The 24,437-nt window shown below is 34.5% G+C and overlaps 1 protein-coding gene across 3 annotated transcripts in view; it reads left to right on the forward strand.

Moving 5' to 3' along the window:
* Nucleotides 1–24,437, forward strand: part of STXBP5 (syntaxin binding protein 5) — a 174,423-nt gene that overhangs the window by 89,011 nt on the left and 60,975 nt on the right. For all 3 annotated transcript variants that reach the window (XM_047858198.1, XM_047858199.1, XM_047858200.1), the window contains exons 10-18: nucleotides 5,187–5,341; nucleotides 6,513–6,585; nucleotides 9,891–10,038; nucleotides 10,245–10,312; nucleotides 10,633–10,673; nucleotides 11,555–11,775; nucleotides 12,285–12,463; nucleotides 18,040–18,165; nucleotides 19,772–19,923. In XM_047858198.1, coding sequence (XP_047714154.1) covers nucleotides 5,187–5,341; nucleotides 6,513–6,585; nucleotides 9,891–10,038; nucleotides 10,245–10,312; nucleotides 10,633–10,673; nucleotides 11,555–11,775; nucleotides 12,285–12,463; nucleotides 18,040–18,165; nucleotides 19,772–19,923 — 1,163 coding nt within the window. The remainder of the gene's footprint in view (nucleotides 1–5,186; nucleotides 5,342–6,512; nucleotides 6,586–9,890; nucleotides 10,039–10,244; nucleotides 10,313–10,632; nucleotides 10,674–11,554; nucleotides 11,776–12,284; nucleotides 12,464–18,039; nucleotides 18,166–19,771; nucleotides 19,924–24,437) is intronic.

The raw sequence follows: 24,437 nt of genomic DNA on the forward strand, positions 1-24,437 counted from the left end.
GAAAACTTGTTATAACTAAGCAGTAGTTCTCTTATTAAAGAGTTGTTTTGGAGATCTGCCTCTCTACTCAGACATGCCCCACTAAAGAGTTCTGTGGTTTCTGATTTAACTTTAGAGTGTCAGGGGGTATGTATGGGGTCTTAAAGTGAGATCTTCAATGACATCTTCACATTTCCCCCTGATGGTATCCTTAGATGGCTCAACTTTTTGTCTTCTAGACTAGTGCTACTCAGAGTATGATGCATGAATGGTTCCAGTGTGCTAACTCTCTGAGACAAAATACGTACAGAAATCAAAAGTAAGAGTATGGAAATTTGAATATCATTTGACATTACCACAACATCTGGGCACACATTTAATTGTTTTTCTTACAAAAGCACAGATTTTCAATGACTTGAAAACTTTTTTAATTCTTGACTGTAGATAGTTCAAGAAGTGTTGTTTGAAACTAACATTAAATGATAAGAAGGGTACTTTTAATTCAACTCCCTGTGTTTTAAATTTTATATTCTTTTTATTTCCCAGCCCTTCAACATTTAAGTTTTTCAAACCCTTGTTCTTGATTATTCCATTTTGATTTGATAGCTCAAAACACTTAGTAGAACTAAGAACTCATTATTACTTTTTGAGTGTGCTTCACAGTTTGTTTTCCACTCTAACCATGTATGCAGATGAACCTATTATAATAATTAGCACATAATCAGCAAAATCTAAACTTTAAGCTTTTATGTGAAAAGTCAACAATTTGACACCACATATGAGATCCAAGTTATATAGGTTGCTATTAAACTATTCAAATTAGATAATTAGAATTTACATTTGAAATTTGAACTGAGAATCTTAGAAATTTGATGTAGGGGTCTCATGAAAATCATATGTTCATGGGGCACTTGGGTAGCTCAGTCAGTTGAGCATCCAACTTCGGTTCAGGTCACGATCTCACGGCTTGTGGGTTCAGGCCCCTCATTGAGCTCTGTGCTGACAGCTCGGAGCCTGGAGCCTGCTTTGGATTCTGTATCTCCCTCTCTCTCTGCCCCTCCCCTGCCCACACTCTGTCTCTTTCTCTCCCTCTCTCTCTCTCTCAAATAAGTAAACATTTTTTTTTTTTTTTTAAATCGTGTTCATTCAACAGAAAGTTAAGCACTGGGGTTAGAGTGGTAAAGATAAGGTATTAGTTAGCTTTCAAGAGCTAAGGTATAATTCTGCTTACCAAATATATAGTTAATTGTTTTCTCTGAAATAGAATGGCATATCTCCATTTGAAAAAAGTTGGAGAAATCGATAAGGTTAGTAATGTACAATTACATATGGGATAAGTTAGAGCTTAAATTTCAATTGTAAAAATATATTTAGTAGTGAACAATATAATTGGTAGTACTAATTATATAGAAAGATTATCAGAATAGCATAACAGTTAAATTTCAAACTTCTTTAGACAGCGTTTATTACCGTATCTGGCCATGGGCTCCTCCTATAGCATTTCTCGTTGTTAAGTCCTAGGACTGGTGATCAACTGAGCAATAGATTTCGTGGTATTTAAATATGTATTTGGCAGTCACTTTTTGGTCTAGATAGGGCCTGGGAATGCAGAGGTAAATTATACACTATGTGTCCTGAAGGAGCTTAGATAAATAAACATAATGACAATTCCGTGTGGTAAGTGCTGAAGGGAAGTAGGCGCAGGATGCTTAGGAACACAGGAAAGGCACCCAGCTCAATCAGGATGAGTAGGTCAGGGAAGGTTTTTCTGAGGAGATAATGATGCAAAATTATAAAATGTCCAGACACCTTTCTCTTGTGGAGGTCTTCAAAAATGATGGTCTTGAAGAGCACCCAACATCATTGAAAGAAATTCTACTCAAATTTAAAAATTTTTAGAGTCAACAGAAAGTTAGGGGAAGTATATCTCAGGCAATAAACAAGTGCAAATGCTATTGTAATAATTTCAGCTATAGGTTATTAGGGTCAGAACAAAAGTAATTACGGGGATGAAATGGAGGAGACAAGTTCTTGAGATCCTAATGGAGAAAACAGGATGTGTTGTACAAGATTTGGAGTCATGTCCTCTATTACCATGGATTGCTTTACTCTGCTGTGCCCCCACTGGCCATTTGGTTCCTCAGGTATACCAACCTCATTCCTGACCCGGGGTCTTTGCAATGGTCATTCCTACTGCCTGGAATGTACATCCTTTCCCCCAACCCCAGGCTCTTTGAGTGGCTGGCTCTTCACTGTTCTGGCCCCGCTCATCTGTCATTACTTAGGGATCTTTTCTGACCACTCTTACAGTAACTGCCCTATCCCCTTCCTCACAGCCAGCCCACCATTTCACTTTGTTTTCTTTTCTTTGGAACATTGTTGCAGTGTGCTTGTTCATGTAGACTGGATGTGAGAGCACAGGAATACAGGTGCTCAAAGAAAATGGGGAATGTTATAGAACTGAGATGAGCAAACTAGTTATACAAATGGAGTTTTAGATAGAAATACCTCCTTAAATAAAGCATGGTTCGTATGGAAACCAACTTGAGCCAAACCTTTTGACAAGGCCAGCCTGGGGGAGGTTAATCAGAAGGATAAAGGAGTTAGAAGTGTCTAGGCTCTTAAAATTTTCAATCAAAATTATAAAATGTCCAGACACCTTTCAAATGTGCATGTCTTCAAAAATGGTCTTGAAGAGAACCCAACATCATTGAAAGAAATTCTACTCAAATTCAAATCTTAAAGTTATGAGATAAAAATTATATTATCTCCAAGCCTTATTATAACATCAAAAAAGCTAACCTTTTGTTTAAAAACAACAGTATTCTCCACCTCCATAATTCTTACTTTACCTAGAAATAATATAGATTTGTAGAAGTTTTTATGTAATTCCAAATGCCAACAAGACTGTATTTATATAATTTTCACTATCTGGTGTTAAAATATTTAACCTTGTTTTATCATTGTATTTATGACTACTTTCTTATAAAACATTCATCTCATTAATATTTATTCTTCAAAGTTTGGTTCATTATAATGGAAAAAATATAACCTGCAAACTTAGATGATTTTTTTAAACAGCACATAAAATAAAAAAGGAAAAATACATCTTTATATATATATATATATATGTGCATTTATTGTTAGACTTGGGAAACTTTTATTATTATGAAAAAGAATATTACCTTGGTATGTCTTTGAAACTATTTCTTACTCATATTTTTTTGTTCATATGTTTTTATTCTTATTTTTTTCATTGTATATTTTTTCTCCTAAGTTTAGAAAAGAAGTACAGACAACTGACAAGGCCATTGAATACACACTTAGTTGTCTTTGAGGATAAACCTACCTAGTTGCCATGGTGTTATTTAATGCCATATTAACAGTTTATCTAATAAACTGGTGATTTACCTGGTCAATAATGGAAACCTAGCCAGGCTTCCATGGAAATTTTATTCTGTAATGTAGCAGAGCATCTCCCTTTTCCTGGTTCTTCTGTTATTAATACTGTTTTTTTTTTAATATTTTTATATTTAGTTATATTTAGTATATTTACTAAATTACTATATTACTATATACTATATTACTATATTACTATATATTAGTATATTTAGTATATATTTAATATATATATTTAGTTATATTTTATATTTTTTTATATTTAGTTATAGATTACACACTTGTGCTACTACTCTATTAGTGGAGTTTATTCTTGTTTTGATAAAAATAAATATAATTTAGAAATTTTAATGTTTCTTTGCACATATCAAAAGAAGGAAAACTTTCACAATGGATGATAATGGTAATTTGATGATAATAGTAATAATAATAGATAACTGTTACTAGTAATAATAATACATAACTGTTACCAAAGGTGTACTGTGTTACAGACATTGACCCCAGTGCTTTGTGTATATCAATTCAGTAATTGAGGGTAGATGCTTACCACTCAGACTCCGTCTTATAGATGCAAAAGCTAGGCACAAAGAGGTTAAGCAGCTTGTCCAACATCACACAGAAAGTAAAGCCAGAGCTGAGATTTAATTTAAACTCAGGTAGTTTAGTTCCAGAACTAGCACTTTTTTGTTTCAAGTAATAAAATATTGCTTAATCTTATTATCTCATTATTCACAGCCATGTAACAACAAACAAGCTTCAAGTTGAATACAAGAACTAGCACTTTTAACCACTACATGTTATTATATACTCTTTATACCAGATGTAAGGAGGAGGAAAATAGATCTACTGACCTTAGAGGAAACATTCAGAAACTACCTAAAAATCATACACGAAAAGATTCAAGAAAATCTTGTATCAAATTTTTGAAATCATCTGTTAATGTAAATAACTTCCCCACCTATAAATGGTGAGACATGTGGCAGATCAAGAGCCATCCCTTAGAATGCAAGGAACTCTTAGTAAATAATTAGAAGAGGATTACTAATACAATGAAAACATGGACAAAAAACATGAATAAGCAAGACAAAGATAAATACACACAGGTCAGAACATACAAAAAGATGTTTTGTGTTTTGCATATTTAGGAGTTTTAAAAAGTGGGTCTAGATAAATCATGAAGTAATGACTGATAGGGAGACAGAGTTGTAGAGCTGATTAGAAGTGGCAGGCTGACAGCTGGTGATGTACACGGGCACTGTGGTTTGAAAGCATACCAGCCAAAATTCCAGAAGTGAGCCCTACAGAAAATGATTTTGAGTGACTGTTTTCTCAAGGGTGACTTATAGCTAGTATATTCCTGATACATCAATGAGAAGTTAATTCATTACATACAGTGGATGCCATGGGTCATTAACATTCTCTTTTAGACCTTCTGTTGAGAAGGCCTGGTTATCAGGATTGAAAATAAAAGCAGTGCATTCAAGACACTTAACCAATAGAAACCCAGAGAGAATTTTTTGACAATTATATAAAGAAGGTAAAGGAAAAATTTTTAGGGATCAAGGGGGGAGGTATGAGAGCGTCATATATGGTCAATGTTCATTCTTACTGTAGGTTAATTTTCATGAATTCACCTGGGTCTTACCTAATGCAATTAAAAAACCCACCTGTGATTATTCAATTAAATCACACATAAAAATGTTAGAATTTAAGATTTCATTATGTCACTAAGTAAAAAATGTATAACACAGCAAGAAAGTAGTCTTCATTATGGTGTTTATAATCCCACCTATGTATTTTACTTCCAGGGAACCTTTTATTATTTTATCAGGAGGTTTGTCCTATGATACTGTAGGAAGAAGACCCTGCTTAACAGTTATGCATGGGAAAAGTACTGCTGTGCTGGAAATGGACTATTCAATTGTGGATTTTCTAACGCTATGTGAAACACCATACCCAAATGGTAATAAGCTTTGCATCTTTAAAACGTATTCTCTGTGGATATCTGCTATTCAGAACAAAGACCTGTTTGTTTTCTAAATAGTTTCCTTATCCTAGTATGCTGTCACTCTTCTGGGGGAGAGATTCTGTCTTCATAACTTTGTAAGTTTTATTTCAGAAGTTAATTTTGTTTAATAAGCTTTATCTGTTTAATATGACATAGTAGTAGTTAGTGCTACTGAAGGTTAAACAGAACTGCCCACATTAAGCAACATTTTAAAACTCTATAAAACACTAGTGTATTAATTGATCAAGGTTCTCCAGAGAAACAGAACTGATAGCACATAAGGAGAGGAGAGAGAAATAAGGAATTTATTTTAAGAAATTGGTTCACACAATTGAGGGTGATAAATCAAATTGATCAAGCACATGGCAGGCTGAAAATTTGGGAGTTGATGTTGCTGTCTTGAGGCAGAATTGCTTCCTTTTTAGAAAGCCTGTCTTCTCTCTTCAGGCCTTCAACTGATTGGATGAATCCCACCCACATTATACCTGATAATCTCCTTTACTGGGAGTCTGCTGATTTAAACGTTTATCACATCTAAAAAATACCTTCCCAGCAACATCTAAATTGGTGTTTAACCAAACAAGTGGGCACCAAATCAGAGACTAGTGACACATAAAATTAACCATAACAGCTAGCGTGTATCCTTTCAAGAGGAATTTAAATCTGGATCTTTTTTGTTTCATTTGAAGCTAATTGAAATGTAAAGCTATAACACATTTTATAATTAACAAGTGCGTACAAAATATCTAAGAAAGAGATTATAGTATTGTAGTGATACTCTACTGAGTTCCTATGAGAGACAAGAATAAGAATTGTTCTTATGGATATTCAGATTTAAATTTTGGGTTTGTTGCCCATGTCCTGCCTTGGATTTTGCAATACCATAGAAGTTACTGTGAACTTCTTGTTTTATTCGTCTTTACAAAATTGAAGTAATTTTGTATGAGTTATATAGATTTATCTCATTTAAAACCAAGTAGTCTTAAATTACATGAAGTGCAAGATCAGATTGTTACATACTTGAGAGAATGGAACAAAAATTTTTAAAAAAGCAATGTGTATTATCTAATTTGCTGTCTTATTCCATATTTAAAACTGTTATTTATGCATTGTTTTCCTATTCCAGATTTTCAGGAACCATATGCTGTGGTGGTTCTTCTCGAAAAGGATTTAGTACTTATAGACCTTGCACAGAATGGGTAAGAATAAAATTTGGTGAGAGATTATTTTAGTATATGGTAGAAAAGACTCTTTTTAGCATAGGGTTGGCTATTTCTTTTTTTTTTTTTTTTGAAAACTCTATATTTATATCCATAATGTTGGCCTCTTTTAGAGTTTCAGACACACATTTCTAATTACCTGCCAGATTTCGCTAGTATGTTGCTCACACAGAATTTCTATTTTTTAAGTCAGAATTTCTTGAATTTCTGAAATTTCATATAATTCAACCTAATACTTGGACACTCTGGGGGCACACAAAATAAGTGCAGAATTCATCCCATCACAGTTTACCTCCAGATAAGCTCTGTGGCCTCCCCACCCACATGCACTCTCTGTGGCACTGTCATGAATACCGTTGTCAGAGTAATTGTACATGCAGCACCCAGCTTGTCACTCTCCTCTTTCAAGGGTCCCATACTCTACTGACTGAGCCAAGCGGTGCCCTGTTATTCTCCTCTTTAAACCACTATGATCTCTACTGTTTTATTATTTGAAAGCACCTTCTCAGCCTGCTTCTCCACACAGTAAGGAATTTAGGATACCTTTCTGACTTGATTTCTCACTGTCTTCCTACAGGTGCCTTATTCCCTAGAAAAACTGAACTGTGTATTAAACAAACATCATACTTCAATGTCTTTTCTTATATAGTTCCCAATGGCTGCAAACTCCACTTGCTTCACTGCCATCCAAACTCCAGATAACTTTCAAAGTCAGTCCTCTTTTCCTCATTCAACTTCCTCTTCTAGGGGCCCCTGGGTGGCTCAGTCGGTTGCGTGTCTGACTTCGGCTCAGGTCATGATCTCGTGGTTTGTGGGTTTGAGCCCATGTGGGCTCTGTGCTGACAGCTCAGAACCTGGAGCCTGCTTTGGATTCTGTGTCTCCCTCTTTTTCTGCCCCTCTCCTGCTTGTGCTCTTGCTCTCTCTCTCTCTCTCTCTCAAAATTAAATAAACATTTAAACTTTTTCTCCTCTCTTAACCAGGTATATCATACCTGGTGTATAAATTGCCACCATAGCTCCTTTGCAACTTTTTGTGGTATTTGCCATATTCTCCTTTTTCCAACATAGATGATAAATTCTTTGAATGCAAGAATATTACATTATTTATTTGTATCTCTTGAAATAGTCATGAAAATTTAATTGTGTTTACCCATTTAGGATCTCAGTGTTTCTCAATCATGGGCAATTTGCCCCCCCCCCCCGCCCAGAAGATACTTGATTGTATCTGTGTAAACATCTTTTCTAGATGATATTGGCATCTAGTGATGGACAGGGTTGCTGCTAAACATCCACAATGAACAGGACAGTCCCTTATAATAAAGAATTATCTGATCCAAAATGTGAATAGTACCTGGATTGGGAAACCCGGAAGTACAAGTATTAACAGTATTATTTACCTTATTTAAGTATCAACAGTATTATTTACCTTATTTTAAGGTACTACTAGATTCATATCAACTTAATATGTACTACCTGTAATGATCATTTTTTTTTTTTACTTTTTGAAAATTACAAGACTATAGTGGAAAGGAATTTGAAAACAGTATTTCTAAAGGGCAGTCTTGGAATAACTTATTCTTTTTTTTTTAAATTTTTTTTTCAACGTTTATTTATTTTGGGGACAGAGAGAGACAGAGCATGAACGGGGGAGGGTCAGAGAGAGAGGGAGACACAGAATCGGAAACAGGCTCCAGGCTCCGAGCCATCAGCCCAGAGCCCGACGCGGGGCTCGAACTCACGGACCGCGAGATCGTGACCTGGCTGAAGTCGGACGCTTAACCGACTGCGCCACCCAGGCACCCCGGAATAACTTATTCTTAATATGATTTTATTTTTGGGGGCGCCTGGGGTGGCTCAGTCCGTTAGGCTCCCAACTTTGGCTTAGGTCATGATCTCATGGTCTGTGAGCTTGAGCTGTCAGCACAAAGCCTGGAACCTGCTTCCGATTCTGTGTCTCCCTCTTTCTCTCTGCCCCTCCCTCGCTTATGCTCTGTCTCTGTCTCTCTCTCTCTCTCTCAAAGATAACATTAAAAAAATTTGTTTTAAATATGACTTTTTTTTCATTAGCTAAGTTTTCAAATAGTGGGACTTTTTGCCTGTGGTCTATACTGATATGTATTTAAGTTAAAGAAAATATTGTCCAAATAACCTGTGACTAGGCATTTTATTTAGCAAACGTATCAGTTAAATGTGTGGTAATAGTAGAGGCATTGTGCCTAAGGATTATAAAGTATGTTTATAAAGAGAAAAAAGTTACCTGCCATTTTTTTTAATTCATGTTTTTGTTTGAATTTTTCTTCTGTGTTTTTATGTGTGTTCGAGGAAGGAGTGATGACAGTTCACTTCATTTTGAAATCTAGAAAGGGCTTTTCTGAATTTATTCTTTTCTAATTTTTAAATTATTGTCAGTGGTAGACTGATGAATACATACAATTTTTGCAGAGGAGCCACTCTAAACTTCTGAGACTTTTTAGGGCCAGTTGCTGGTTTTCCAGATATTTTTAAGTAACCATTCTCAAGGAATTCAAACCAGAAAAGAAATATCATTGTACGTTTAGTTAGGATTTTACTTTAAGATTTTTGAAAGCATTTTTTGCTTTATTTAATGAAATAATTTCCTATCTAGGAAACCTTTAAGGTAGACTTTTATTTAGATTATCACTAAAACAAGAGAGCATCTCTAGATTAAATATTTCACTAGGCATTACATTGATGGAGAAGATAACTGAAAATTTGTGTTATTTGACATAAAAATGAGGAATCTGTTGATTGAGATCTTTACAGTTAAGAGCATAGTTTAAATTTGGCTTCTCCTTGCCGGCTGGCATGCCTTTGGCACATTACTCTAAGTTTTCGTTCCTCCATAAAATTTCTACATCGTAAGTGTGGTGTGAGAAGTAAAGAAGATAAATGTCTATATAAAGCACTTAGTCCAGTGTGTGCCACATGGTATGTATTTCCAGCTGCAGCTTTTCTCTTTACTAGTCTAACTGAGCAACTTGCATTATAGAAGATGTCATTTTTTACATATTTGCATAAATTAAATCTATTAAATCTCTGTGACAGAATGTATGTAATTTCCGAAAATATGGAGAAGAGCACTGTATTCCAAAATACAAAATATAAATTTAGATAATATGTTATATGGGCCTTCAGAGAATGTTATCCTTAATCAAATTTTAAATATTGTTTTTGTTCCAAAGATGTAAATAATTTTTAAAAGTTTTCATTGTTGTGTTAATTTTATTAAATACATAAATATTTTTCTTTTCCTATTGTTAAAGATATCCTATATTTGAAAATCCCTACCCTTTGAGTATACACGAATCCCCTGTCACATGTTGCGAATATTTTGCTGATTGTCCTGTGGACCTCATTCCTGCACTTTATTCTGTTGGAGCTAGACAGAAACGTCAAGGTTACAGCAAAAAGGTATTGAACATGAGTTTTAGTATTTAATGTTGCATTTCAGTGTTTTATATTTATCACCTTGGAATATTTGATAACATGTATACCTTTTCTAGAGAAAATATATAGAAAATCCTTTTTTGGAGCAAAATACGTTGTTTACTGTTATCATAGAAATATATATATGAAGATGCTTGAAAGTTGCTTTATACTATAATCTTTTCTTATAGGAATGGCCCATTAATGGAGGTAATTGGGGCTTAGGTGTTCAAAGTTACCCAGAAATAATTATTACAGGGTAAGTAAAAGCCTGTTTTCACCACTAAACCAATAATGGCTAAATACAAAGACTACATGGACGTTAATTAATTGGGCAGGTAGTGCTTTCCTTTATGCTGTAGCATATTAAAAAATGTTTTTGTCTGGAACCTGCCAACTTACCCTGAATTTTTTACCTTTCCTCGTTTGGTGGCTAACTTTTCAAATAACAGTATACTTCATCACTTCTCGGCCTTTTGGCTAAGATCATGTGCAAATAACAGTATACTTCAAAGAAAGAAAAAATGTAATATTTTTTCCTTTGTATCATCACAGTTTTAACTCATTTCCTTTTCATAGGCATGCTGATGGATCAGTTAAGTTCTGGGATGCTTCTGCAAGTAAGTATTTTGAATATTATTTGTTATATGTTTGTTATATAATCATTGCTTTTATATAACCTGTTTTATAATAATTGCATAATCAACGTTTAGTATAAAATTTGGAAGCTATCCATTTAATAACTGATTTATCAAGTATATGAGTTTAAAATTCTTGATAGACGTTAAGATATTTTTAAGGATACTGTCTAGTCAGTCAAGAAGAATTCTCAGCAGAAGTAATCAGATCCTTTCTTCAAAATTTCTTCAAACCTTCTCTTTTTAACTCAGAATTAGGAAAAGTGAGAATGTGTTTCAAATCAACAGAAATTTGTAGAATAATGCCTGATGCTCGGCTAACAGTAATTTGTATTTTCTTTGTGGAATATACATGTTGGTTACACAATAGCAAAAAAGGAAAGAATGCTTTGAATCATCAATGTTTGCAAAATACACATAGCAAGCAGTGAGATTCCAGTTAACTCAGGATATTTTGTGTTTCATCATATAGAAATATGAGATGTACTAGCACCGTTTGTAGTGAAAGTAAGTAGAAAATCATTTTAGAAAGCAAAAATGTTCTTTATTTTCATTATATTTATACTTTTTTCTTTTCACAGAATATTTTTGTCATTGATTTTTTTTCAGGTTATCTAAATTCATCATCATGATGAGTTTTTTTGTTTTTGTTTTTAATGAATACAGGTACACCTTTCTTTTGGTCAATAGGTCCAATGAATGCATTTTCTAAAAGAATAATAGAGAAATGTAGACCTGGGAATAAAAATATGGTTCGAATAAATATTGGCTATTTTCCTTAGATAATATGAGTGATCAAATATTACTTTAGATTTGTTCTTTTTATATTAAAATGTTTAACATATATTATCTTTTTTTTCTAGTAACTCTGCAAGTATTATATAAACTAAAGACATCTAAAGTATTTGAAAAGTCAAGAAATAAAGATGACAGGCCAAACACAGATATTGTAGATGAAGATCCATATGCCATTCAGATCATCTCCTGGTGTCCGGAAAGTAGAATGCTGTGCATAGCTGGAGTTTCAGCTCATGTCATTATTTATAGATTCAGCAAACAAGAAGTGATTACAGAAGTCATTCCGGTAATAGTCTCTTAATTATTTTCAGTGTCAGATGTCTAACATTTAATTTTTTTTTAATTATTTAGGAGATTATTTGCAGTCGTTTTTTTCTAGAATTTTTAAAAACACTTAAGTGTTTACATTGCCATCTGTCTTTTGTGGAAAATAGTGTATTTTAATCTATATCTTTTTAGTGAGCATTTAAATCCTTATGTATATTATGTGTTTCATTTAAGGAAAGTTAATATGAATATGAGCATACTCTAATTTGGTACTAACAGGCATGCTGTGAATTCTAAAATCATCGTGTGTTCTTGCGCGCACACGCGCACACACACACACACTATCATTTTTGAAACGCTGAGTCAGAAACATTTTTTTTTTCTTTCCTAAATCTTTACCTTTAGAAATCGTGGCTAAATTTTTACCCTTACAACATGTTTCCACTGAAGTGTATGTGTGTATGAGTGTGAATCGTAATAAAGTGAATAATTATTAGTAGTAGGTGAACTGTCTTTCTTTTACAACAGATGCTTGAAGTTCGATTGTTATATGAGATAAGTGATGTGGAATCCCCCGAGGGTGAGCAGGCACCACCTTTGCCGACACCTGTAGGGGGCGCCACTCCTCAGCCCATTCCTCCTCAGTCTCATCCTTCTACCAGTAGCAGTTCATCTGACGGACTTCGTGATAATGTCCCTTGTTTAAAGTAAGTTATAAAAAAATGCAGATGTTTTGGAAACTATTTTTTCGTTTAAGTAAATTATAAACATTACTAGAATAATATTTTCCTGTGATAGAGAAAAATGACATAACATTTCTTTCTTTGTTTTGCTGTGGTTAATCCAATTTATTTTTCTGTGGCAACAAGAGGAATATGATTGAATTCTGTGATTTTGTCTTTGAAGTGCTAAGATTTGATCTGTAAACAATACTGGTAGGACAGCATGGATCTTTCCTGTGTATGCAGCTCAATCCTCCAAATCCTTGGATGTTTTCTAGTTTGGATTCATAGATGGATGAAATGTATATTTTTAAAAAAATTTTTAATGCTTATTTATTTTTGAGAGAGAGAGACAGTATGAGTGGGGGAGGGGCAGAAAGTGAGGGAGACACAGAATCTGCAGTAGGCTCCAGGCTCTGGGCTGTCAGCACAGAGCCTGATGTGGGGCTTGAACTCAAGAACCGCGAGATCATGACCTGAGCCGAAGTCGGACGCTTAACCGACTGAGCCACCCAGGCGCCCCTCAAATGTGTATTTAGAGTACTTTCCACCACTCTGAAAATTCTGTTTTTTTGGTATTTAGAGATTCAGTTTTTTTGTGATCATTTTCTTGTATTTCTGAATCTTGTCTAGCACAACAGTATCGTTATTTAAATGCCTTTATTGTGGCATTCCAGATTTGAATACATTTTGCTTTTATATAGGAATAAATTAGATAAAACATTCTTTTCTTCTATCTAATTTATATTACTGAGTATTAACTTTTTCAAAGGTATGGGCCTTAAATATGGCAGAGAAATAAAACAATGAGGAAAGAGTTAAGACCACTGAAAAATTTTATGAAGACTGTGATTAATTACATTTACAGAGAAGTCAGTTAGGGTAATGACTGTCGTTGTGGAAAATGTAAACAAAAATTCAGTGTAAGAGTTGAGCAAAAGCCCAGATTAGTAGATTCAAGGTAGAGATGGCTGCTGAGAGAGAATTTACGTCAGTTGAAAGAACCAGGTTTGTCCTGGTTTTGTTTTAGATCTGCCAGCGTCTCCTCACTTCGTGAAGGAATTACTATGGAGAAGGTCTTGGTACCCAAAAATGCGCTCACCCCAAACATAGGGCAGATTTTTTTTATATCATCATCATTTAAAATGTATAGACTTTTTAAAAATTATACCTTTATGTGTTTATATAAATTTTAGATTATGTGTTTTGTGTTAATGATCCTCAAAAGGGATGATTTTGCTCCTCTGCACGCATTTGGCAATATCCGGAGCCGTTATTACTTGTCACAACAGTAGGAACAGGGTGCTGTTGCATCTAGTGCATGCAGGCCAGGGGTGATGCTCAAGTGTGCAGAACAGTGCCCCCAACAAAGAACTTTCCAGCTCAGAAGGCGGCTGATGCCAGCAATGAGAAATGCTGATCTGATCGAAAACATACAAGCATCGAGGTTAAGCAACTGCGTTTCTTAGAAAGGCCTCACATTTTTTCTCTTTCTCATGTACATACATGCACACAATTCCTTTTTGCTGCGGTTCTGGCACATGTTTAACTAGAATGAGACTTGGAAATACAGAATTCTACATTCTTCCCTTTTACTTTTTCAGTACTATTTTGCTTTAAACTTAAACTTGTAAAATTTCTATTAATGCTCTTCTGATTTTAATGTGTATTTCTCCAGCCTTTTATTAAATGTAAGTCTTATAAGCCTGTATAGTACAATTTGTCTTTGACGTTTATTTTGGTAACCTTTTTGGTGGCAGAGTTTTGAGATTTTTGTCTAAAATCGACATATTCACTAGTGCTTTTGGAGGCAATCTGAGTTATACCTCATTTTTTCTTTTTAATAGTTTTCTGGTAACTTCACGTTGTTTTAGTCCACAGTCCCAAAATTCGGTTTTTAAATGTCAGAGATCTAACTAAACTGATACTAAAGTAACTAATACTGAGTTTCGTTTTGCCTTTTAAAGTTTATTTATTTTTGAGAAAGAGAGCATGAAAGAGAGAGAGAGAGAGAGAGTGTGTCAGTCCCAAGGAGGCTCCACACTGTCAGCACAGAGCCCCAGGCTGGACTTGAACTCACAACTGTGAGATCATGACCCAAGCTGAAACCAAGAGTTGGACACTTAACCCACTGAGCTATCCTGAGCCTACTCAGGTGCCCCGAGTTTTTTGTTTGTCTTTTATACAAAATGGTTTTGTATGTACTTGTTCCTTTGAAGAATCATTTTAAAAGCTATTTGATTTACTCCCTTTACCAATAAAATTTATGTTTTTAGTATTTTAATTGTGCTTTTGCGGTTTATTTGTCAAAGCAGATAAACAATTGAAACTGCAAAGCCTCCAAACATTATTTTGACATTTAAAATACATTTGTACAAATTATGGAGCTTTTCACAAAGGTTCAACCCCTTGTCTTTAAAAAGTAAACCTTAATTTACATATATTAAAATTATTAAAATAACTTGCATGTAATCATTATAGACATAAAATGTTACACCCACCCATCCCCATTTTGCATTTTTTCCCTCATTTTGAATTTTTTTTTAATGTTTGTTTATTTTTGAGAGAGAGACAGAGCATGAACGGGGGAGGGGCAGAGAGAGAGGGAGACACAGAATCCGAAACAGGCTCCAGGCTCTGAGCTGTCAGCACAGAGCCCAAAGTGGGGCTCAAACCCACGAACCGTGAGATCATGACCTGAGCTGAAGTTGGACGCTTAACCAACTGAGCCACCCAGGCACCCCTCATTTTGCATTTTTAAATCTAACCTATCCTGTCATTACTTGATCCAATTTCCAATTTTTTACCAATTAGGGATTTTGTAGCAGGCTTGCATGGCTTATTTTTGCTTAATAACTTCTTTTTTTTTTTTTGGTCTCTTGTAAGTAATTTAAGAATTCCATGAATTCTGTGTGTCTTTATCACTGAAGTTTTAAATGTGCCCACGTACGCACTTGTAATATTACCCGTGAATGCTTGCTCTGCTCTTGAGGTTCTGATTTAATGTGCATATTAAATATGCCAGCATGAGGTAATTAGGTTCGACTTCTTTGAAGCTTACCTAATTCATATAAGGAGAAAATAACACACTCAGAATCTTCTATTCAGAAAAATACTGTCTTCGTTTCTATCTTGAGATGGACGGCTGCCACTGATTGGGGGTACGTCCCTGAGAAAAGCCAGAACTTCTGCCTCGGCCAGCATACGGTTCCGAATGTATTGCCTTACAGACTTTGCATAGGGAAAAGCAACTGTAACTTGGTTCATATTTGGAGGACCCTAAGTGATTCATGTTTACTGTAAAATTTGGCTAACACACCCTAAAGACCAGGGGTGACAGTCTTCTTCACTACAAGTATCAACTAAATGACTCAAAGGCATCCTTACCTCTGAGATTGGTATTAGGAGATTTAATATTGCATAGTTTTCTTTCTGCCCTTCCTTCTTCTATGAGACTGTCCCTCCAAGGCAGAAGCCTCAAAAATTGCTGAAGTAACCAGGCTTTGCTTAAGTTTCACAAGAGCAGTTATTGGAGGAGTCTTAGCAATCAAAAAATGTTCTCACCTTAAAGTCAAAGTAGATTTTTTTTTAAATAGTAATCACCCACAAAAATAAATTACTTACATTAAAGAAAAAAAAAATGTTATCTTCCAAATCCACTTGAAGTTTCCTGGTACGTGTATTAAAGGTATGGTATTTAAGTAACTGTATGCCTTAGAAAGTCTCCGACTGATAAACCACTCCCTCACTCCCCCTGACATGTGTGTAACAAGTACTGTAAAAAATTTTGTATGAATTTACTCAATAAAGTGAGGCTTGGGAATACATTTGTTTTTTTACTAGTAGTTCACTTGAAAATCCTACCATCACCTCAAACTTACCGCATATTCCTGTAAAACTAGCTCTTCATTCTGACATTTTATTTTTTCTCTTTCTTTTCTTTTTCTTTCCTTCTCTCCTCTTCTTTCCTTCCTTCTTTCCTTCCTTCCTTCCTTCTTTCCTTCATGCCTTCCTTCCTTTCCTTAACTTAAAATCACTCTGTATTCTTTTTCTCCCGTGATCTACCTCTGATGAACCTTCAGCTCATTCATTCATTCAGTAAATATTTAGTGCCTCTTCTGTGCTAGTGTTAAAAGTAACTGCAGGGTTTTTGCCTTCATGGAGTGTACAAGCATTTTTCAATTCTTACTTCAATAATATGTTCCAAATCTACCTTTTTCTTACTGTTTTACTTCAGAATTACAGGTACTTCCTAATTGTTCTCCGATCCTACTTCATCTTGTAAATCTCCACCAAATTAATCTTCCCAAAGTATTTCTTATAAACCTTCATTTGGCTTTTAATTCCTTAAAATAATAAAAATATATTACTTTTGTGTAATTTGACCATTGACAGCTCTTTCATAGCCACTCAAAATGTCTCCGCACTGTGATTAGGTAGTAATATTCCCACTTTTTAGATAAGAAGATAGTTGGAAAATGGCAGAGCCAGGACTTAAATGCTAGCTTTTCAAAAGCCCTCAGTTCTTTCTACCAATATCAGACTTTTGCAGTGAGGCGCTGAAGACCCTCTAACTTCTCACCCTGGCCTATCCTGCTGTACTGATTTCTCACTGTTACTACACACACTTCCACTGTGGACAAACTTCCACACTTGTCAATCTTTGACTAAGGGTTTCCTCCTTGTTTGCATATGTTTGCAAAAGCAATATATTTTGAACACCTATTCAGTAACTATTGGGGAAAGAGTCTGCAATCAAAACTCAAAGAGTACATTTTTTTTTTAATCGTTAAAGTGTCATACACACAAAAATAAATTTCTCACAATTTTTTTTTTTTTTTTTACTCATTTAACTCATTTTGTTTTGGCCACTTTTAATTAAGCCATATATTTACAGCTTGATTTTATGTTTTTTTAAGTGTTTATTTATTTTGAGAGAGAGAAAGCACGCAAGGGAGGGGCAGAGAGAGAGAGGGAGAGAGAGAATCCCAAGCAGGTTCCCTGCTGTCAGTGCAGAGCTTGATTTAGGGCTTAATCCCACAAACTGTGAAATCATAACCTGAGCTGAAATCAAGAGTCAGATGCTTAACCAACTGTGCCACCCAGGTGCCCTATATATTTAAGTCTACTTTTACTCCCCACCCCCCCCCCCCGCCCCATTTTTTTAGGTACTTTTCTAACTTCGATTTTTTTTTTTCTAATTGGATTTTTCCCCCTCTTGTTAATTCTTGGGCTTCTCGTTCTCCTCATTCTTCTCCCCATTTCTCCTTCCCCTTCCTACTCATTCTCGTTTTCTCCCTCCCCACTTCTAAGCCCTGAATTTATAATGGGAACTTACATATGATTTCTTATTTTTGTTTTCACATACAGGTTTTGTTTCTAACCACATTAAATGCCTCTAGAGAACAGGATTCGTTTGTTTTTTTTTTTTCATGTGTTTAGTACAATTTCATATATAAAGTTATGTTTTGTATAGTTATTTATGCATGACTTTATAGCTACATGAGCTAATAAGATACTTGAAGATGGGTTAAAAGGTAATATATTATCCTTTATTACAGAGTTAAAAATTCACCACTTAAACAGTCTCCAGGTTATCAGACAGAACTAGTTATTCAGTTGGTGTGGGTGAGTGGAGAACCACCACAACAAATAACCAGCCTGGCAGTCAATTCTTCCTATGGATTGTGAGTATAATTTATGTGTTTTTCATACATTCTTTTATTTTTAAAAATAGAAAAGATGATCTTCATTATAGCATCAGTGAAAAAGTTGTATAACTTTAATTTCAGATCAAATTCAGCATTTGTTTGGAATATAATTCTGTTTCAGATAATTTACTCTGAGTATGCTTATACTGCTTCCTAATGAATTGGGATAAAGGTTTGAAGTCAATATACCATCTCCTGGCTCTACTCTCAGAAATGATTTCCTTATTAATACTCAGTATAATGGAGGTCTAACAGCATGAACTCAGAAGACTTTGTGCTAAGCTAACTTTCAAAGTTCACTTGTATAAATTGTAAAAGCATAGTAATAGTTTATTGAAGTATTTATACTGCAGGTGTATTATCGATTCATGCCTTCATGTATTTAGTATTAATTAGACTTACTTTTTACTATAATTTGGTAGACTCATAGAGTATTTTTGTTTTTTTAAAAATCAGCACTGTGGTATCAGAGAAGCCACACACTCACTGTGCAGTCCCAGGGCCATTTCCTGGTATGTGGGTCTCCTTGATGTAGTCCTTGGGACTCATTGATCTTTCTTCTTCCTCCTCTGTCATCACTCAATCTGTCTCTTGAGGATGTATACCTAGCTAAAATTGGCTATAGTCTGAGCTGGTTTTCTCTCATGTCTTTGGTTTGCTGCCCCACAATATAAGAACACAAACCTCTCCTTGTTAATATTTCACTGCCCACAACCATAAAGGAAGGAGGGAATAAGAAAAATAACTAGTAGGAAGTTTTAAAGGAAGTTGCACATCAGTTGATCACAGGCTCATTGGGCTCACAGTTAACATTGCATTTAGCCCTTTTTTGTATATTTTTGACATTTGAACTACTTGCCAAGATAATTTACTATGCAATCCATATTTAAAACTTCAACTCAAAAACCTGATCATCTGGCCCATGTCTCCATTCCTCCTTAACAGTCGTCAGCAGAAATGGAGTTGAAGCTTTTTCTCTTTAGAGGGGTCATACACTCTCCAGTTCACTCCAGCCCTTGTCTGGCCCGTTCGTATTACTTACAAAGCCCCTCCCTCTATACATTTCAGTTTTCAACTCCTGGTTTAAGACATCTTAAAAGAGTAAAATTTCTTTATTCATAATTGTTTGGTTTGTAGCTCCTGACTTATTATTGGGAAGGTATTTGGAATACTCCAAAGGGAGACCTCCAAGATTTAATGCTTTCTAGTTTTATTCTTGACTGTAGGGATTACCACAACTTTTGAGCTGCTCAAAATACCCTTAAGTCAAAAAAAAAAAAAAAAAATACATGTCACATTTCCTAGGATAGGGATTTATGACTATGATCATGCTTCACTTCCTATGCCAACTTCTTTTTTAATGATATTGATTTGTAATCATTAATGTCTGCAGAAGATCTGTACAGTTCCATGAGAAGGCATACGTAATGTGTAACCTGTGTTTCCATGCCTCTGATAGTCTGCAGTTTCAGAGAGGAATTTTGTGAAAAACCCATCCTTCTTCTTTTTCAGCCTTCAAGACTACAAGTACGTATCCTTATACTTGTTTATGCTAAAGTATTTGCTCTTTTCCTATTCCCAGGGTAGTTTTTGGCAATTGTAATGGCATTGCTATGGTAGACTACCTCCAGAAAGCAGTACTCCTCAACCTGGGCACTATTGAATTATATGGCTCCAATGATCCTTATCGGAGAGAACCCCGGTCTCCTCGTAAATCTCGACAACCTTCAGGAGGTATAAAGAAAAAGTCCTGAGTTTTAGGATTTCTATAAATACTAAAGCTACTTCTGTGAATATAAGTACTTCAGTGAGATAAATAGCTTGTCTGACTTAGTCTATATATATAAACTGTCAAAAACTAGTAAAAGTTTAGAGCCTTCTTTGTTTTGTATTATTATTAGATTTTGCTTTTGTTTTAGGATTTTAATTAATGTTGGGAAAGAACCACAGTGGCAAGCTTCTTCAGCTAAATTATGAGATGAAAATTTGTCTCATTATTGTGAAACAAAAGTTAATTTCAAAGTTTTTCCCCTTTTATTACTTGGTATTGTGAGACCAAAAATTCATTGTTCCAACTATTTAATTTAGAGGGAGCATTTCCTATGTGAAAAAAATGTAAATGCAAAAGTGAATTTGAATTCTATGAAAATACAGTGTTTTAGATAGCCTTGATCCAATGTAAACCCAAACCCATTAAGAATTCTCTTTGTAGGACTCTTTTGTGTTTTCTGCATAAGTAGTCTAATTTTAAATGTTTTCATATGTCTGGTTGGTTATCTATACCAGTACTCCTCACCCCCCCACTTTTTTTTACCCCCATAGTATTGGATCTCTGGCCCTTGGGGTATATTAGTGAGGCCTGCAGCAATTACTGGCCTACAGGTTCCAGTCTCCTCAGGACCTGTTCCACTGGGCCAGGGATTAAGGGGAGCCGTATCTCTGGCTGACTTAGCCCGTTTGCAGAATGCCAGTGTGCAGTGGAACACGGAGAAGCTCACGTATATACTTATAACTCAGCCTCTCCGAATTAAAATTCTCCCTGAGATTCATTTCTCATTTGCTCTCATGACATAATTAGCTAGTGCTACCTTTCTCACAGTTCGTGACAGAAGAAGAAAAAGGTGGTGGGATATAGACCTTACTGTCACTTTAGCTTGATGGTTGAACTTTCTTTTCCATTTTTGTTTTTGTGTGTGATCATTTTGTCTCGCGTTATCTTCAGCAGAAATTTTCCCAACCATACCATTCTAGTATCTTTGTCTCCTTTTTTTTTTCTTCTTCGCTTTTCATTGCTTCACTAAGGTGGGCTGATTGTGACTTCTTGCATGTGCGGCCTTTCTAGCTTATATTCTGAATCTGTGAAAAAACTCCGTTCTTCCTTAAGTAAGTTATTCCGTATCAGTTAAGTCACAGCATGTTTGTTGTATGTAAAATCATTTTTTCTCATTTATTTTTAAAAGAGCTTTTAACAGCATTATATTTCTAAATTACATATCTAAATGTTTGTCCTCGTTACTTGAGTTCATCTATAATATGTATGTGAAAATAGCCATTGAAATGTTTGCATCTGAATCCAGTTTTTTTAATAAAGCAAAAGAAACTAATATTTAGTTTAGACTAATGTATATTTATATGTTAGAAAGTTAAAACATTGTCATGGTAGAGAAGACAAGTACTTTTGGCAGTTTTACCACAGAGCAAGTAAAAACTTGCTCCTAAAATTCATTTATCTTATTCCTGATACCTCATCATAGTTTCATAAAATTTCCAGAAATTAAATACCTAAACTAATCCAAGGATAGAAACCAGTTTTACCGTCTGATTTCAAAAATATTTCTTTCTTAAATTCTATTGCATCTTATTTTATTCTAGAGTAAATCTTGTAATATTATTTATATTATTTGATGTTTAGGCACAGGAGAACAATTTGAATTTTTCTTTAGTCATCTTAAGATACTTATGCTCAGCAGTAATAACATTTAGGATTATGTATTAAATAAAATTAAAAGAAAGTTATTTTAAAATGTGATTTAACATTTTAAGGATATTTATGCCTTAATTCTAAAATACTGTAATTATTTATATTTCAAATAAAATTAAATGTGAGATAATTGACACTAAAATTCTTTAATTGCATTGATAAAATTATATTCTTGCAAAAAAGGTGTGTTTTATAATATATTCTGGAAGTATAGCCCAAATACCACCAGGTTCTTCTATTTTTTTTAAAGATTAGTTTGGAAAAATGTTTTAATACTAGTAGATTCTAATACGTTTTCATAACAAGTAAGGTGTCACTGATGAAATTATTTTATAGGCATTACTAAGGGTTTTACAGCTGTATTAAAATATAGTTGAACCCATAACTAAAATATGCACAGTGTTTTCATAATAAAAATTATGAGGCTGTTACAGGGGCAAGCAGTGATAAAGTATTTCAACCACCTGTGTGTATCTGCTGAAAGTCTTAATTATAACAAAAGTGAAACAGGCTAGTATGTGTCATGTTTTGCTGACCACTTTTTGACTCCGTGAAGGATACAAAAGGGAAATTTCTGTTCTGAATATAATTTTAAACCCTAATAAGATCTGCATAGTGATGTGAACATGATAGACCCATGAGAAATAAGTTACTTAGTCTTGGAAGTTGATAATTATAAAGAAGGGAATTAGAGGTACGAAGCTATTCCTGACTTCAGGAAACAGATTTTCAAAAGTTTTGGAGAAGTGTCTCTGAAAATGAAGATTTGGGCTACAAAGTTGTAGTTAATTTCAAGTCTTCAATATTCTCAGTAGGATAGAAAAAGAGAAATAGCTATGGAGCCTAGTAATACTAGTTGATATTTTTGTGCATGTGTGTGTTGTAAGAAACAAAACACTATATAAGAAATGAGGGATATAATCAAGGATGCATAATAAGTGTTGCATAAATCAGTAACTACTGTGTTGAATATAGGCAGGTTTTCAAAAAATGAGAAATAGCAAAATGTTTGGTTTCAATGAAAATATAATTAAGGAAGGATTAGGACTCTAGGGATCAGTTGAAATGATAGTTGAAAAGCAGAATGTAGAGCTAAATAACTTTGTTTCTCAACACTCTCTTAATGAGAAATTATTTATGTTTCTGGAAAGTGAAAAATAATGAAGAGAAATCAAAATCTAAGCTACATTATGTATGCAAAACAGACCTTGGTAATAAACAGTAATAAGGTAATAAAAAGATCTCAAGAGAATTTGTGAAGAAAATTTGTAAACAGTTTCCAAGTTTTCAAAGGTCAGATATTTTATAAGTCATTAAATTTGATGTACAAATCAGTCAGAATTCTCAAATGATTTGTGTGCATATTGAAAATAGAACTGTCAATTATAATCAACAGAATTCACTAACAGTACGAAAAATCAGTGTTACTTTTTTAGTCTCGTAACTACATTAATGGTTTATGGCAACCTGTTGACCTAATGTTTCCTGAAGTTAATCAGATATTTGATAAAGAATTCCATGTATTTTTTTTATGAACCGAGCAGATGGAAGCAACCTAGTTCAGTTTGACAATTGCAAGATTGATTAAACCAGAGTCAGCAAACTATGGTCCATGGGCCAAATCTCTTCCACTGCTATTTTTGCTAATTAGAACATCATCCTTGCTTAGCTGGCCCTAAGACCAATCTAGGCCTTCACATTTGCCAATCCATGGACTAAACCGTGGTATCTATTTAGTGGGTCAATTTATAGCCTACTACTAATTTCTGTGGTGTGCCTCAGTAGATATAGAATGCTGAATAACATGATTATGCTTGTTGTCCTTAAAGGATAACTACTACATCTGATAGCAGAGTAAATACCCATAAAGATATTGGTAGGTAGAAATCATAAACCTAAATGATATACCATAGTCACATAGTATATGCCATAGGATCACATATATCAATTAATGTAGGGTTGGACTTTGACTTTTACCCTAAGCCAGATGGAATGGGCGGCTTAAAATTTCAAAATTGATTATTTTTATTCAGTATTAGGCTCACTGTAGTGCTAGAGTATATTAGAGTTTACTATCACCACTATTTATTATTGAGGTAAAATTGGCACATACCATTATTTTAGTTTCAGGCTTGCAACATACCAGTTTGATATTTGTATGCATTGCAGAATGATCACAGTAAGTCTAGTTAACATTCATCACCTTGCATAGTTACAAAATATTTTTTCCCTTGTAATGAGGACTTTTAAGATCTACTCTTTTTTTTTTTTTAATTTTGTTTAATGTTTATTTTTGAGAGAGAGAGACAGAGCATGAGTGGGGGAGGAACAGAGAGAGAGGGAGACACAGAATCTGAAGCAGGTTCCAGGCTCAGCTGTCAGCAAAGAGCCCGACTCAGGGCTCGAACCCACGAACTGTGAGATCATGACCTGAGCTAAAATCGGACGCTTAACCGACTAAGCCACCCAGGCGCCCCTAAGATCTACTCTTAAGCAGCATTCAGATATCCAGTATAGTATCACTAACTGTAGTTATGCTGTATGTTGTATCTCTTATTTATTCTGTAACTGCAAGTTTGTACCTTTGACCGCCTTTACCGATTTCTCCCACCGTCCATACCCTGCTTCTGGCAATCACCAGTCTCTTCTCTGTATATATAGGCTTGTTTTTTATTATTGTTTTGGGGGATTTTGGGGGGCTGCAGGATTAGATTCCACTATATCATACAAGTGATATCATACAGTAGTTTTGTTTTTCTGTCTTATT

Source organism: Prionailurus viverrinus, chromosome B2 (genome assembly GCF_022837055.1).
Source record: "Prionailurus viverrinus isolate Anna chromosome B2, UM_Priviv_1.0, whole genome shotgun sequence".
NCBI classification, from domain to species: Eukaryota; Metazoa; Chordata; class Mammalia; order Carnivora; family Felidae; genus Prionailurus; species Prionailurus viverrinus.